Below are 13,733 nucleotides of genomic sequence, written 5' to 3'. Positions count from 1 at the left end.
GGACTCAAGGACAGCACCAAGCGAACCAAGTAAAACTGAAAGGAGAAACTTTCTGGAGAAAAAATAAAATTCCCTTCAGCAGAGGAAAGGAGGTTCACTCTCAGAACCCAGACTAGCGGCCTGAAAGGCGGAGCACAAGCCACATGTTGAACAAGGGGAGAAACCCTGAGGGACAGAGGGTGAGACCTGCAGGAGCAAAGTGGGCGACAGGCATGAGATAAGAGGGATCCAGGTGCAAAAAAGATGCGAGGACGTGAACTCATTGAGAAAAGCCCCCCGTGAGGGAGGGCCCAAGTCCCTGGGGCAAAGGAGGAGCTTTGACCCAGAACCAGAGCCGCAGCCCCCAGGACCTCCGTGGCCCCCAGGACCTCCGCAGCAGGGGGACAGCGGGGACCAGTGTGACACCGCAGAACAGCAGGGGCAGTCGACACAGAGGCCTCATGCTGCAGAGAGGAGGACACGGGACAGTCGGTAAGAAGCCAGACACCTTGTGTAAGAAATTACGAATGTCTTAAAAAAGCAAATCAAAATAATTTAAAAAGATGAACCTACTAAAGATACAAGAGGAAGTCATGACATTCAAGAAAAGCTAGAGGAAAAGAAGTCTACAATCAGGTCATTTTACGTGACCTCCTACAGATGAACCCTGCACAATCCAGTGTAATAAAACAGGCAGACAGACAGACATTCCGGCAACGAGCAAGCAGCAGGAGCAGGCTCAGCGCGTCCCGGACGGCCTCCAAGGGGTCAGCACCTTCCTGACGCTGAGCCAGACCCCCAGCTGGGCCACCCGTGCCCCCATTGGGTTGCACACATGTGGCACACGCTCGCCGGACTCCGGGCGTAGGCGCCCAGCACACCCTGAGGCGCACAGTGCCCCACATCCCCTGAGGCCCACGCCCAACTGGCCAGCAACGCTGTCACCTTCAGGCTGTCCCTGAGTCTGGCCACCAGACACCCCCGTGGCTGCCATTGCGGGTCCGATCCCTACAGTGGCCTCGGAACAGGCCCTGCTTCTGCCCTTCCTGCCCTTGGGGCTCCCCTGCACCCGACCTGGAGCCGGATGGCATCTCCCCTCTACTAAACCCCCCGCAGCTGGAGTCCCTGCGTCTCCCTCGCCTTCCACGGCCTTCTGACCCCCAGGCCACTCCAGTCCAGCCACACCGGACCCCCGGCAGGCCCCGCGTGTGCCACTCTCCTCCTTGCTTCAGGGTCTTCTCGCATGTTGCCAGAAGGTTCTCTTCATCGGAGCTGACTCTCTCACGTCCTTCCACTTTACTCAAAGGCGACCTTTCCCCAGGGGGCCTTCGGGGCCTTTCTCATGAAAACCCCGAGGCCCCTGCCCTCCAAGCCCCTCTCTCGTCGGGTTTTCCCTGTTTCGGAGGCAGCTGGGACACACAACACCCTTTCCATGGTCCCCTGCTGGCGTCTGCGGCCGGCACTGCAGGGAAAACCCGACAAGGAAGGGGCTTCCCTGCTCCGCTCCGCCGGAGGCCCCTGTGCTGGGAAAGGTTCCCTGCACACCGTCGGCTTCCGTCAACGTCTGTGGGGCCAAAGAGCAAGCGTGCAGCTGTGTGCGGGGGGATGAGAACTGCAAGAGAAAAGCACAGGCGACTCTACAGAAACACGTTTGAAATGCTGAGAAAATGGAAGGTTTCCTCACATGGCAAAATTTATAAAACTGGCCCAAGTTCTTTTTACTTTGGGCTCAGGTTTTGTCTCACCTTTAAAAAACACACTATTTAGGTGTTATTTAAGTTATTCTAAGCCATAGAAAAAGACTTTAAAAAATCTTTCCAATTAATTTTACAAAATCAGAATAAAAATCCTAGGTAAAATAGAAATAAAGGGGACTCTAAATATTGCAGTCACATGATAAATTTGTGAAAATTGTAACAAAACTCAGACCCACAACACACGGTAATCTCTCACTAGCTAGCAGACGCAAACCACCCAACAGAAAAACGGACAGGGTATACGCGGAGTCACCAAACCCAACTTGAGAGGGAAAACCAACATTTAAAGAGACTCCAGGTCATGAGCAGCGCGTGCACGAGAACGGCAATCCCAGGGAAACGTCCCTTCAGCCTCGTCGGGCTGGCCTCCAGCCAGCCAGAGTCCGAGCATCTCCCGCGCGCCCGGAGGGACGGTGGGTCCACATCCCCCACAGGACAGAAGCACTGCAGGGAAGGACAGAGGTCGACAGGGCTTTGTTTCAGCAGCACTTTCCAGACAAAGATCAAAGTACTTAAAAGAGAATGACTGGCCGTTGACACAGAGCAGCCAAACCAATGCTTGTGACCCCCCGGCGCACCGAACATGGCAAAAAAGAATCAGAATCAGACTTCTGAGCGGAGTGGTGTCCAGAAAAATCTGTATGAAAGCATTTCTGTGGCACGCAGAGATCTCAACACTGTGTGTGTGTGCGCACGCGTGTGTGGGTGAGGGGCAGGCAAGTGATCTGAGAAACAGGCACAAACCCCACGCCACTGACACACGTTTACTGGGCCTGTGTGCGGAGAAGATAGAGACGACCGGCGGCGGATGACCGATGACTGGCAGGTGACAGACCAGGAGACACCCAGATTGACAGCCAGATGGAGAGACCGAGACGGAAGCAGGTTGGCTGGTAGGTAAACGCCTCATAGAGCTGTCTCACGAGTGTGACCCCACCACGAGGAGCAGACCTCTGCCTCGGGCCGGCTCAGGGACTGCGGGAGATCATGGCCACCTGACCGTGTCCAACTCGGGGCTCGCAGTGACAGGGCACCGCCACGAGGGCCCTTCTCCGCCTGCCGAGGCGGAGACCCACGGCCGAGCCCTCTTCTGCCGCAGACCTCAGAGCAACAGGGCATTTATTGAGAAAGGGCTGGCATGTCTGGTAGCAGCCTCAGGAAGGGAACTAAGGCAGTCCGTGTGATTCAATGAACCAGAATTCTCCTGTCACCATTTGAGAAGACGGAGACGAAGCCAGAGGCCCAGGAGCACGGAAGACGGGGACTGGGTAGGAAGATGGCCAGAACCCTCTGTCCCTACAGTTGGTGACACACACGCAGAGCCTCTGCCGTGGGGTGCGGCCAAGGCTCTGCGTCTATCCGGGCAACGGCAGAGCCGAGGGCAGTCAGGGCTGCACTGCCATGAACGAGCCGTGGGACCCGGGCAGCAGGGAGGTTCCTGGAGCCAGACACGGGGCCCACCCCTGCTGCCCGGTTCTGGGCAAGAAAGCTGAGTGCACACCAGAGGGCAGGAGGCACCTCACATCCTGCCATCAGGAGGGACACGGGAGAGCAGGCGGCAGGGAAGGAAGGGGGCCCCAGCGGGACAGGCAGGAAGCTAGGGGCACCCACTACGCCCAGTCAGAGGACAGACCCCGTCCCGCCGGGCGGGCTCCAGCACACTCACCGACAGCGCAGAGATCGGCAAACCGGTCCTCACCCTCCTCGGCGTGGATCAGGTCGTTCCGGCTCTTCTTGGCGGCTGCCCTCTTCAGCACTGCTTTAAACAAGTGTGGGGAGAGGGGGCTGCGTGAGCCGGCACCTAGCTGCACGTCCCTCAGCTGAGGGGGCGAGGGCCTTCCTGGGGGTCTCCTCCCCGGGCCCCCGGGAATCCCTCTCAGTCTTCAGGGCAAAGGGGAGAAGGAATTCAGAGGCCAATGCCGCCGCTCTGCCTTTTCTCAGCGATGACGTCAGTGGCTACCAGGGAGAGCAGGAGACCCCTGTGTGGGGCAAGGCCAGGCTACAGCCGACTGTCCCCACAGCCCGCCCCGAGGCCAGGTGAGAGCAGAAAGGTCGATCAGGTCTGCAAACGCTGAGCACAGACCAGCTCAGTGCCCCAGATGCAGGTTCAACGGAGGCTACAGCAAACGCAGACAATCCCTCTGGCCTTGGCTTTGGTGTAGAGAGAGAACAGCCTCCCTGCCCCCGGGCCTGTGCCTGTCGCCAGGCTGGTGACCATGGCCACAGGCTGTGCTGGGAGCCACATCGCCCTGAGCCCCAGAAACAGGTACAACTTGATTTCAGCCTAAACTCAGAGCTTCTAGAAGCAGCACCATCCAGAGGCTCTTCCTGGGACAACGGGAATGACCTAGTCTCTGCCGACCAGCACAGCAGCCTCCGGTACCATCTGGCTTCTCAACGCCTGAAGGGTGGGTGAGCCTGAGGGACGGGTCTCCCACGTTTGCTTCCCTGGGCTTCCACGTGAGCTGCCAGGCCGGACGGCACAGTGCTCGGGCCTACTGGGAGCACATGCTGCCCTGAACCCCAGTTGGACGCCCGGCAGGACGCCCAGCTACGTCCAGGCTGGGCCGTGGCTCACCCTTCCCCAGGAGCTGTCATGACTTCCAGAATGGGCTCTGCCCTAACGGACGTGTGGCTGTGGCATCCCCAGTGTGAGCATGCTCACGGGTCTCGCTGGGTACACGGTGCTAACAGTGGTCACCTACCATCCAGAGGGGACTTCTCCTCCGCATTCTTGTCCTCCTCAGCCAGCATGACTTCCTCTGTGAGCGAGACACAGCCTCAGGTTGGGGTCTTCCCACCCCAACCCCTGACCAGGGCTTACCCCCCAGGAGCACACAGGGTGAATGCCCTCTGCTTCTCAGCCCTTCCAATCCCAGAAGCCCATGGGGCTTGCGGCTAAGCTTTCCCTGCTGAGACAGACACCCTCATGTGTCCCACGGGCAGTGCCACACGAGGGGCACCTGGCCTGTTCCCAGGCTCACTTCGCCCTCCCAAGAGCAGCCACCCACTGGCCGAGCTCCACGCAGACAAGGCACCTAAGGAGGCCTGGCAGGCGCCCCATAGGCAGGGAGGTACGCCAGCTGGAGGCTGGGGAGCAGTCAGAAAGCCCCGAGCTGGGACGCCTGGGTGGCTCAGTTGGTTAAGAAAGCTCTGAGCCCGCCGCAGAGCACAGAGCAGGCTCCGGTCAAGAGCCAGGTGCCTGCATCTGTCCGACAGGCAGAAAGCAGCCCCAGGAGAGGCTTTGCTGGAAGCCTCCACTGAAAAGGCCAGTGTCCCCAGAGCCACAGGGCCACCTGGTGTCAGGACCCGGGAGAGCTGGAGAACGCACTTTAGACGCCCCAGCTCCCCTCTCCCAGGCTGGTCTCATCCTCCCCAGGGCCTTTGACCGAGGCCAGGCCAGGAGCACGCCTGCCACCCCTGGTTCTCACCGGCCTTGAAGATCCACTCCAGGTACCCATTGAGCTCCCGCTCGATCTGCTGCTGCCTGCGAAGCTTCAGGAAGGCCCGGCGGTTCTCGACCCTCTCACGCTCCTTGGCAAACTCTCTGCGTTGCGCAGGCCCAGAAAAGGAAGAGTGAGTGTGAGCATGGCCACCAGCCCACGGGCATGTGGACAGAGTCAGAGGGAACCGGGAAGAGGCTGGGACATGACAGCCAGGCCGTGGGCCGCCCCTCGCCACCAGCTTGAGCTCCCTCAAGGGGCCCAGCTGAACGCTCCTTCCTCAGGACCCTCCAGCACAAAGGGTCACCTGTGCATCCCAGTCCCCTGGGGCATTCCTGAGAGCAGGGACAGTGCCACAACCCTGTCCAGAGCCAGCTGAGGCGCACACCCTCTGCGTGCCAGCCTCTGTCATCCGCACCCTACAGAGACCTTCTCGGCGAGATCAGCCCAGAGGCCTCCCACTTTGTTTCTTCCACTGATTCAGACCCAGAGCCCTTGCTAGGAAGGGAAAGACAGGAACAGGGCAAGAAAGGACTGCATGGGGGCAAGCCAACGATGAAAGGAAAACATTCCAGAGCCACCTCAGCCAAACCTGGGAGGCTCACGAAGACAAGGAGAGAGATCTCTGCACTCCTTAGCCCTCAGCAGCCCAGCCCCAGCCTCCCACACTGCCAGAAGGAAGCCATCCACACACATGAGCACACAGGCATGCCCAAGTACACGCACACTAGGCATCCAGTATGGCAAGCTTCTCAGGCCAGGTCCCCAGAGGACAGGCAGGCACGCCCCTGCAGCCCCACAGCAACGTCTATCCTCAGAGGAGTGGCCATTTCTCCTCCAAGAGAAGCAGCTTCTGGGCTTGGGGCAGCGAGCCCAGCAGACCTCACTCCTGGCCCACAGCCATGGCAGGAGGGAGAGCTCGGCTCTCCCTGACCCAAGCTCATGACCAGCATCCACCAGGGCCTGAGCTGTGGCAACGCTGGCAATGAGAGCAGCCAGATCCTGCCTGGACCTCCCATCCCCCCGCAAACCCCTGCAGGGACCCGGGCCCCCGCCCCTCCTCCCCTCTCTATCCAGACGCCATCCCTTGGCCCTGATGAGGGCAGGAGGCCCTGGGGTGCAGGCGTGGGGCAGCGACAACCCCACGTGAGTCAGTCCCAGAGCCACCAGCAGAAACGTGCAGCAATCCAGGCCCCGCAGAGCAGCCACTTCTCAAACGGCAGTGAGCAGCGGGCCTATCCTCCCCAGGTTTCTGCTAAGAAAAGCCCCAAGAGGAATCCCTGATCCTGACCCTCTGGAATGTGCTGTGGGCGACAACCCGGGGCATGAGGAAGGACAAGCCTGGAGGGGCTCCAAGACAGCCCTGTAGCAGCGTTGCCCAGACGTGGCAGAGCCACGGAGTCCTGCAGGGCATGCATTCCCCAGGCCAGGCTGCAGACGTGGCATCTAGTCCATACCGCCGTGGAGTGTAGCCGGCATGGGACCTGCCGGCTGTGCACAGTCTGCTGGCTTTAGGGGCCACGCTATTTCCAAGCCTGCCCCAGCCTGAAAGAGAACCCTGGGGTCTCTCTGTTGGGCCTGGATGCCTGAGGGAGGGCTCAGCTGAGACTAATTAGGAAAACTACCCCGTATCACCTCATCCCCAGAGGCCAGGATGCCCTCCAGTGGGAGAAGGGCTGGGAAGTCACCGTGTCCGTGGCCCTGCTCCGTGAGGAGCACCCCCAGCTCCCCAGTTCTTTCTGCACATTCTTCAGGGCAAGCCACACAAAGCCACCCTGAGCAGGGTGCTCTCCCAACTCACCGCGAACCCACTCATGTTCCTGCCACCTCCCCAGTGTGCGCCATCCTCAGCACACAGCCCACACTCCACACAACCTGCGGTCTGCTGGCCGCGGCAGCCTCACCCCTCCACACCCTCCGATTCCAGCCCCGCGCATCCCCGCAGCACACAACGCGCCCCTCTGGTTACCCCTGGGCCTGTACCCCAGCTCTTCTCTGCCAGGGAAACCCTCTCCCATGCTTTGCTGAGCCCATTCCTGGTCTCCCTTTGGATCTCAGTGGAAATGCCCCTTCCCTGGGTGGTTTCCCTGAGCTCCGGGCCTCCTCCAGTTCAGACCATGCAGCTCCTTCAGACTAGAAGTCGTGTATCCGTCCACTGCGCTGTGGGTGTGCCTGTCCCTATGGAGGTGCCTGGAAAGACATGCTGGTGACATACCCCTTACAGGAGAGGACTGAGGCTGAGGACACATTCCAGAGCCAGAGCATGCAGGCCTTGGCTACACTGTCCTCTCAGTGGCTATTCTTTTCCAGGCCCCTTGGTCCACAAGCCTCTCCCCGAGCCCACCTCAGGAGCCCCGGGCCTGAGCAGGAAACTTCAGAGTAGGCAGGATGGAGATTTCTCCTCTAGTCTTCCGGGGCTATCATACTAGTGTGGGACAAAGCGCAGGCCAGGCCTTCCTGACACAGCTTCCCCAGACTGATGGGAGGGCGGGATCCCCAAACACCAGCCCCACCTGTGCCCCCAAGTACACACCACTTCTGTAGCCTCTGCCCCATGCAGGACAGGCAAGTACAATGTGGGGTCAGGAAACCACTTTCTTCAGGAGGGAATCCCCGCCCCCACCCTCCCTTGTTCACTCCTGGAGGAGCTCAACACAGAAAGGGGTCTGGAAAGGAGGAGCAAGACAGGGGTCAAGGCTGGGGTGGAGAGCCCAGTGACCACCACAGTCGGCATATGGGGCTGCGCCATCACTCTCCACTACAGCAGCAGAGGGACCCTCTAGGCTCCGGGGCTGCCCAAAAACCACACAATGGACTCAGGTGAGCTCCAGCAGCAGCCTCTCCCCCATCTCAGGGGACAGGGTGAAGGCCAAGGGGGGGATAGAGGTAAGGAGGCCAGGGGATAGTGAAGAGAGAGGTCAGGACAGCAGCACAAAGGACAGGCTGGCCCGTGCTCAGGACGACAGGAGGGACCAGCACAGAGAGGGGCCATGAGGCCAGGCCAGTCCTCACCTTCCCCACATCACATGCGCCCACGTCTGACCACAGCATCTGCCCCTCAGCCCGAGGACACGGGAGGGCAGGCGACACGCAAGCCCACACGGCTGCTTACCCAGAGAGCACGCCCAGCACCAGGTTGAGCATGAAGAAGGAGCCGATGATGATGAGAGGGATGAAGTACAGCCAGTTCCAGGTGTTGCCGGCCGCGTCGTTCGTCTGCAGGCGAGAAGGAGATGAGCAAAAAACGGGTCGCAAGACCCACAGCCCCTGCTGCAGAAGCACCCTCGACCCTCCTCAAATACCTGGCAGGGCCTAGGCAGGGAGTGTTCCGGGGCTGGGGGAGTGGCAGGACCCACAGCAGACCTGCCTCCCTGGCCCCACAGCACTTTCTTGGAAGCTGCCCCGGAGCTCTCAAAGGACCAAGGACAATTAGCACTCCTGGTCTCCGCCCAGCCAAGTGGAAAAGCCAAGGAATTTGCTCCAGAGAGCCAGAGGCTCCCCCGAAACCTGGAAGGCCGCACGCCCAGCCTCTGCTCGGACACCTCCTCTGTCCTTCCCGGGCTACTGGACATACCTGTCAGCTCTACAGACATTTCTCCTGAATGCAGCCCGGGGGCCCCAGGCCCAAGTCTGATTTTCTGTCTGCAGCGGTCTCCACAGCTCAGAGGCTGTAAGGTCCCAGGCCTTATTCCCCCCATATCAAGAGCAAGCCACAAGTCCCCAAGGAACTGTTCTCACCACAGGCTGGGCTTAAGCCAGAAGCCAGCGCTCAGGCATGATCCAAAAACTGAATGCAAAGAAGGGCGTCTCACCCAGACCTTTTGACTTTTATAATCTGGGTCTCATGACATAACACCAAAAGTGTTCAGTTTTCAGCTGAAACTCATTTGCCATACCAAAAACCAGAAAAAGCAAAAACTGAGTGAAGAAAGACAATCGATAGATGCCATGACGGTTAATTTTATGTGTCAATTTGACTGGACCACAGGGTCCCCAGATATTTATCAAACATTATTCTAGGTGTTTCCACAAATGTGTTTTTGGATGAGACTAGCATTTTAATGGATAGAGTAAAGCAGACGGCCTCCCATAAGGTGGTGGACCTTATTCAATCAGTTGAAGATCTGAAGAGAAGAAAAGTCCGCCTCTCCTCCAAGTAGGAGGGAGTTCTCTCGGAGACTGCCGCAGACGTCATCTGTACCCCTGGCTCTGTTAGGTCTCCACCTGCTGGCTCTTGGACCGGGACTGCACCCCTGTCTCTCCCGGGTCTGGAATCTGCCAGCCTAAACCGCCAATTTGGACTCGCCAACCTCCACATTCACAAAGGCCAATTCCTAGTAATCAGCTGATCAATCTCTCTTGCTCTGTCTTCATACATATCTATATACATACACATACGTATGCATCTTATCGGTTCTTTATTTCTGGAGAGCCGGACTGATACAGATGAGCGATGACACTAAGGGACAAAGATGAGAAAAGTATCTGACAAAGATTTTAAAGCAGCCATCCTAAAAATGCTTCAAAGGCTAACCATGTACACACTTGAAACACACTCAAAAAATAGAAAGTTTCAGCAAAGAAATAGTATCAGCGAACAAATAGAAGATACAAAGAAGAACCAAGTGAAAAACTTAGAACTGAAAACCACAATAATCAAAATAAAAATCTAATTGGAAAGGTACAGGGCACCTGGGTGGCTCAGTGGGTTAAGCCTCTGCCTTTGGCTCAGGTCATGATATCAGGGTGCTGGGATTGAGGCCCACATCGGGCTGGGCTCTCTGCTTGGCAGGGAGCCTGCTTCTCCCCGCTCTCTCTCTGCTGCCTCTCTGCCTACTTGTGATCTCTGTCTTTCAAATAAATAAAATCTTTAAATGGAAAAGTATGACAACAGAATGGAGGAGACAGAGGAAAGAATCCGTGAACAGTAAAAGAGAACAATAGAAGTTACCCAGTCTGATAAGCAGAGAGAAACCCGACTTTAAAAACAAAAACAGGGGCGCCTGGGTGGCTCAGTTGGTTGAGCATCTGCCTTTGGCTCAGGTCGTGATCCTGGGATCCTGGGATCCAGCCCCGCATCGGGCTCCCTGCTCAGCAGGGGGGTCTGCCACTCCCTCTCCCTCTGCCCCTGCTTGTGCACATGCTCGCTCTCTCTCTCTCTCTCTCTCTCTCTGTGTCAAATAAGGAAATAAAACCTTTACAAATAAATAAATAATAAATTAAAAATAAAACACAAAAACAAGAAAGAAACAACAGAACCTCAACAACCTGTGGGACTATAACGAAAGATCTAAGATTCATGTCATCAGAACAGCAGAATACAGGAGGAAGAGGAGAAGGCTGGGAAGTACTCAAAAAAAAAAAATAGTGCCCAAAAGCTTTCCACATTTGTCAAGAGACATAAACCTACAGATTCAAGAAGTTAAATCCAAAGAAATCCAAAATAAGGCATAGCATAGTCAAATTTAGGAAAACTAAAGACAAATTACTGAAAGTAGTATAAAAGAAATGACATCTTACTTACAAGGGGAAAATGATTCTAAACCCATGGTCAAAGAAGAAATCTCAAGGGAAATATAAAAATACACTGAACTGAACAAAAATGAAAACACAACATATCAAAATTGAAGGGCACGGCTAAAGCAGCGTCAAGAGGGAAATTTAAAGCACGAATACGTATATTACAAAAGAGGAAAAATCTCAAATTAATAATCTAAGCTTCCACCTCAAGCAGCTAGGAAAAACAAAAGAGCAACATAAACCCACATCAATCCCAAGCAAGTAAATAATAATGTAAGACCACGAAGGGGTCTGAGTGTCTCAGTCGGCCAAGCATCCAGCTCATGATCTCAGCGCATGTTCTGATCTCAGGGTTGTGAGTTCAACCCACACTGGGCTTCAAAAGAAAAGAAAAGGAAGAAAAAAAAAAAAAGAAGAGAAAAGAAGGGAAGGGAAGGGAAGAGGAGAGAAGAGAAGAGAAATAAGAGAATAAATCAACAAAATTGAAAATAAAAACAATAGAAAAAATCAATTTTTTAAAACTGGTTCTTGGGGCGCCTGGGTGGCTCAGTGGGTTAAGCAACTGCCTTCAGCTCAGGTCACGATCCTGGACTCCCAGGATCGAGTCCCGCATTGGGCTCCCTGCTTGGCAGGGCGTCTGCTTCTCCCTCTGACCCTCCCCCTTCTCATGCGCTGTCTCTCTCAAAAATAAATAAATAAAATCTTTTAAAAAAAATTGGTTCTTAAAAAAAAACACTATTAAATTGACATACCTCTGATAACACTAAGAAAAAAGGAGAGAAGACAAATTATCAACATCATGAATGAAACGGGATATCACTATATAGACCCAGCTGCCATAGAAAGGTCAATGAAGGAACGCCACCACCAACTCGATGTATGCTCGACAACGCAGATGAAACAGAGCAAGTTCTCAAAACACACAAACTAGCACAACTCATCCAGTATAAAGTAGCTAAATTTAATCATACTATAATTATTAAGGAAAGTGAAATTTTAAAACTTTCCCCCTAAAAAGGGCAGATATATTGATCAATTAGAATGAATGACCTAGAAATAATATATAGATATACTGATCAATTAGAATTGATGACCTAGAAATAAATAAATCCCCCTAAAAAGGGCAGATATATTGATCAATAGATTAGAATTGATGACCTAGAAATAAACCCTTAAACTTACAATCAATTGATTTTTTAACAAGGATGACAAGACAATGCAACAGGGGAAAGAACAGTCTTTTCAACAAACGGAGCTAAGACCACCAGAAGCTGAATCCCTACCACACACCACATGCAAAATTACGTCAAAGTGGTCATAGAGCTAAAGACAGGGACAAACACGACCAAACTAAACGGAAACTCAGAAGTGAATCTTCATGACTTTGGGTTAGGTAATAAATTCTTAGCTATAACTCCAAAAGCACATGGTGAAAATAAAAGCAGAAAAATGGGACTTCATTAAAATAGAAATCATTTGTACTTTAAGTGACGCCATCAAGAAAATGAAAAGACAACCCACAGGATGCGAGAATGTATTTACAAATCATCTATCTGGTAAGTGCTAACATCATAATATAGAGAGAAAAATTACAGGTCAATAGCAAAATGACAAATTAACCAATTTAAACATGGGGAAAGAATCTGAAAATACATTTCTCCAAAGAAGACATATAACGGGTGCGATCAGCACATAAAAACGCTCATTATCATAAGTCGTTAGAGGAAATGCGAATCAAAGCCAAGATGAAATACCATTTCACTTCATGGGTGTTTGGTTAAATTTAAGTTAAATCTTAACAAGATGTTGTCGAGGATGTGGAGGAAAAGGGGCCTCGCGCAGTTAGTGGGGACGCAGGCCAGCGCAGCCATGGTGGAAGACAGCACGGACGTCCCTCCAGAAGGTGAAGACAGAGCTGCCCTCCGACCCCACAACCGCACGATGGGTATTTACCCCCGAAATTACAGGAATATTAATTGAGAGGGATACGTGTGCCCTAATGTTTATAGCAGCGTCATCTACAACAGCCGAGGTATGGGAACAGTCCAAGTGTCCACGGACGGACGAATGGGTGAGGAAGATGTGACACGTCTAAACACGAAGGGACGAAATCTCGCCACTGGCAACAACATGGACGCAGCTGGAGAGGGTCATGCTAAGTGAGATACGTCAAGCAGAGAAAGACAAATGCCATATGATTTCACCCACATACGGAATTTAAGAAACAAAACAAATGGAAAAAAAAAATAACAGAAACAGAAATACAAACCACGAAACAGACTCCTAACTATAAAGAACAAAGTGCTGGTTGCCAGAGGGGACACGGGTGGGGCGATGGGTGAAACGGGACGGGGATTCAGTAGCGCACTCGTCACGATGGTCACAGGGTGGTGCGTGGAAGTGCTGAACTACTCTACTGTACACCTGAAACTAACAAAACGCTGTAAAAAACAACAGAAGTCACTTATATCATGAATGAATGAATACATGACTATTTTAAAAATTAAATTTTACTTTTCCTAGCATGCTTAAATTTTAAAAAGACAGATGATACCAAGTGTCGAGGAGAACACAGAGAATTCAGAGCGCTTACGCACGCCTGCTGGGCTGGACGGTGCTGCAGCCGCTGTGGGAATCGGTCTGGCAGCCCTCAGACGGCTACACACACAGTTACCACACGATCCAGCAATCCCATGGCTAGGCAAATACGTAAGGGAAGTAACATATTCCACACAAAACTTGTGCACATTTGTTCATAGTGGTGTGATTCATGATCTAAAAAAGTTAAAACAATCCAGGGGCGCCTGGGGGGCTCAGTGGGTTAAGCCTCTGCCTTCGGCTCGGGTCATGATCTCAGGGTCCTGGGATCGAGCCCCGCATCGGGCTCTCTGCTCAGCGGGGAGCCTGCTTCCTCCTCTCTCTCTGCCTGCCTCTCTGCCTGCTTGTGATCTCTCTCTGTCAAATAAAAGAATAAAATCTTAAAAAAAAAAAGTTGAAACGATCCAAATTTCCATCAACTGATGAAATATAAACC

The 13,733-nt window shown here is 53.7% G+C and overlaps 1 protein-coding gene across 2 annotated transcripts in view; it reads right to left on the bottom strand.

Annotated features, from left to right (window-relative positions):
- LOC111145672 (calcium voltage-gated channel subunit alpha1 B) overlaps positions 1–13,733 on the bottom strand; it is a 184,449-nt gene that overhangs the window by 118,096 nt on the left and 52,620 nt on the right. For both annotated transcript variants that reach the window (XM_022500758.1, XM_022500759.1), the window contains exons 7-10: positions 8,292–8,395; positions 5,168–5,283; positions 4,442–4,498; positions 3,403–3,492 (exon numbers count right to left, since the gene is read on the bottom strand). In XM_022500758.1, coding sequence (XP_022356466.1) covers positions 3,403–3,492; positions 4,442–4,498; positions 5,168–5,283; positions 8,292–8,395 — 367 coding nt within the window. The remainder of the gene's footprint in view (positions 1–3,402; positions 3,493–4,441; positions 4,499–5,167; positions 5,284–8,291; positions 8,396–13,733) is intronic.

Source organism: Enhydra lutris, unplaced genomic scaffold (assembly GCF_002288905.1).
Source record: "Enhydra lutris kenyoni isolate GAN:26980312 unplaced genomic scaffold, ASM228890v2 scaffoldscaffold13, whole genome shotgun sequence".
NCBI classification, from domain to species: domain Eukaryota; kingdom Metazoa; phylum Chordata; class Mammalia; order Carnivora; family Mustelidae; genus Enhydra; species Enhydra lutris.
The sequence above is the reverse complement of the archived record's forward strand: the minus strand, read 5'-3'. Positions and strand labels throughout refer to the sequence as shown.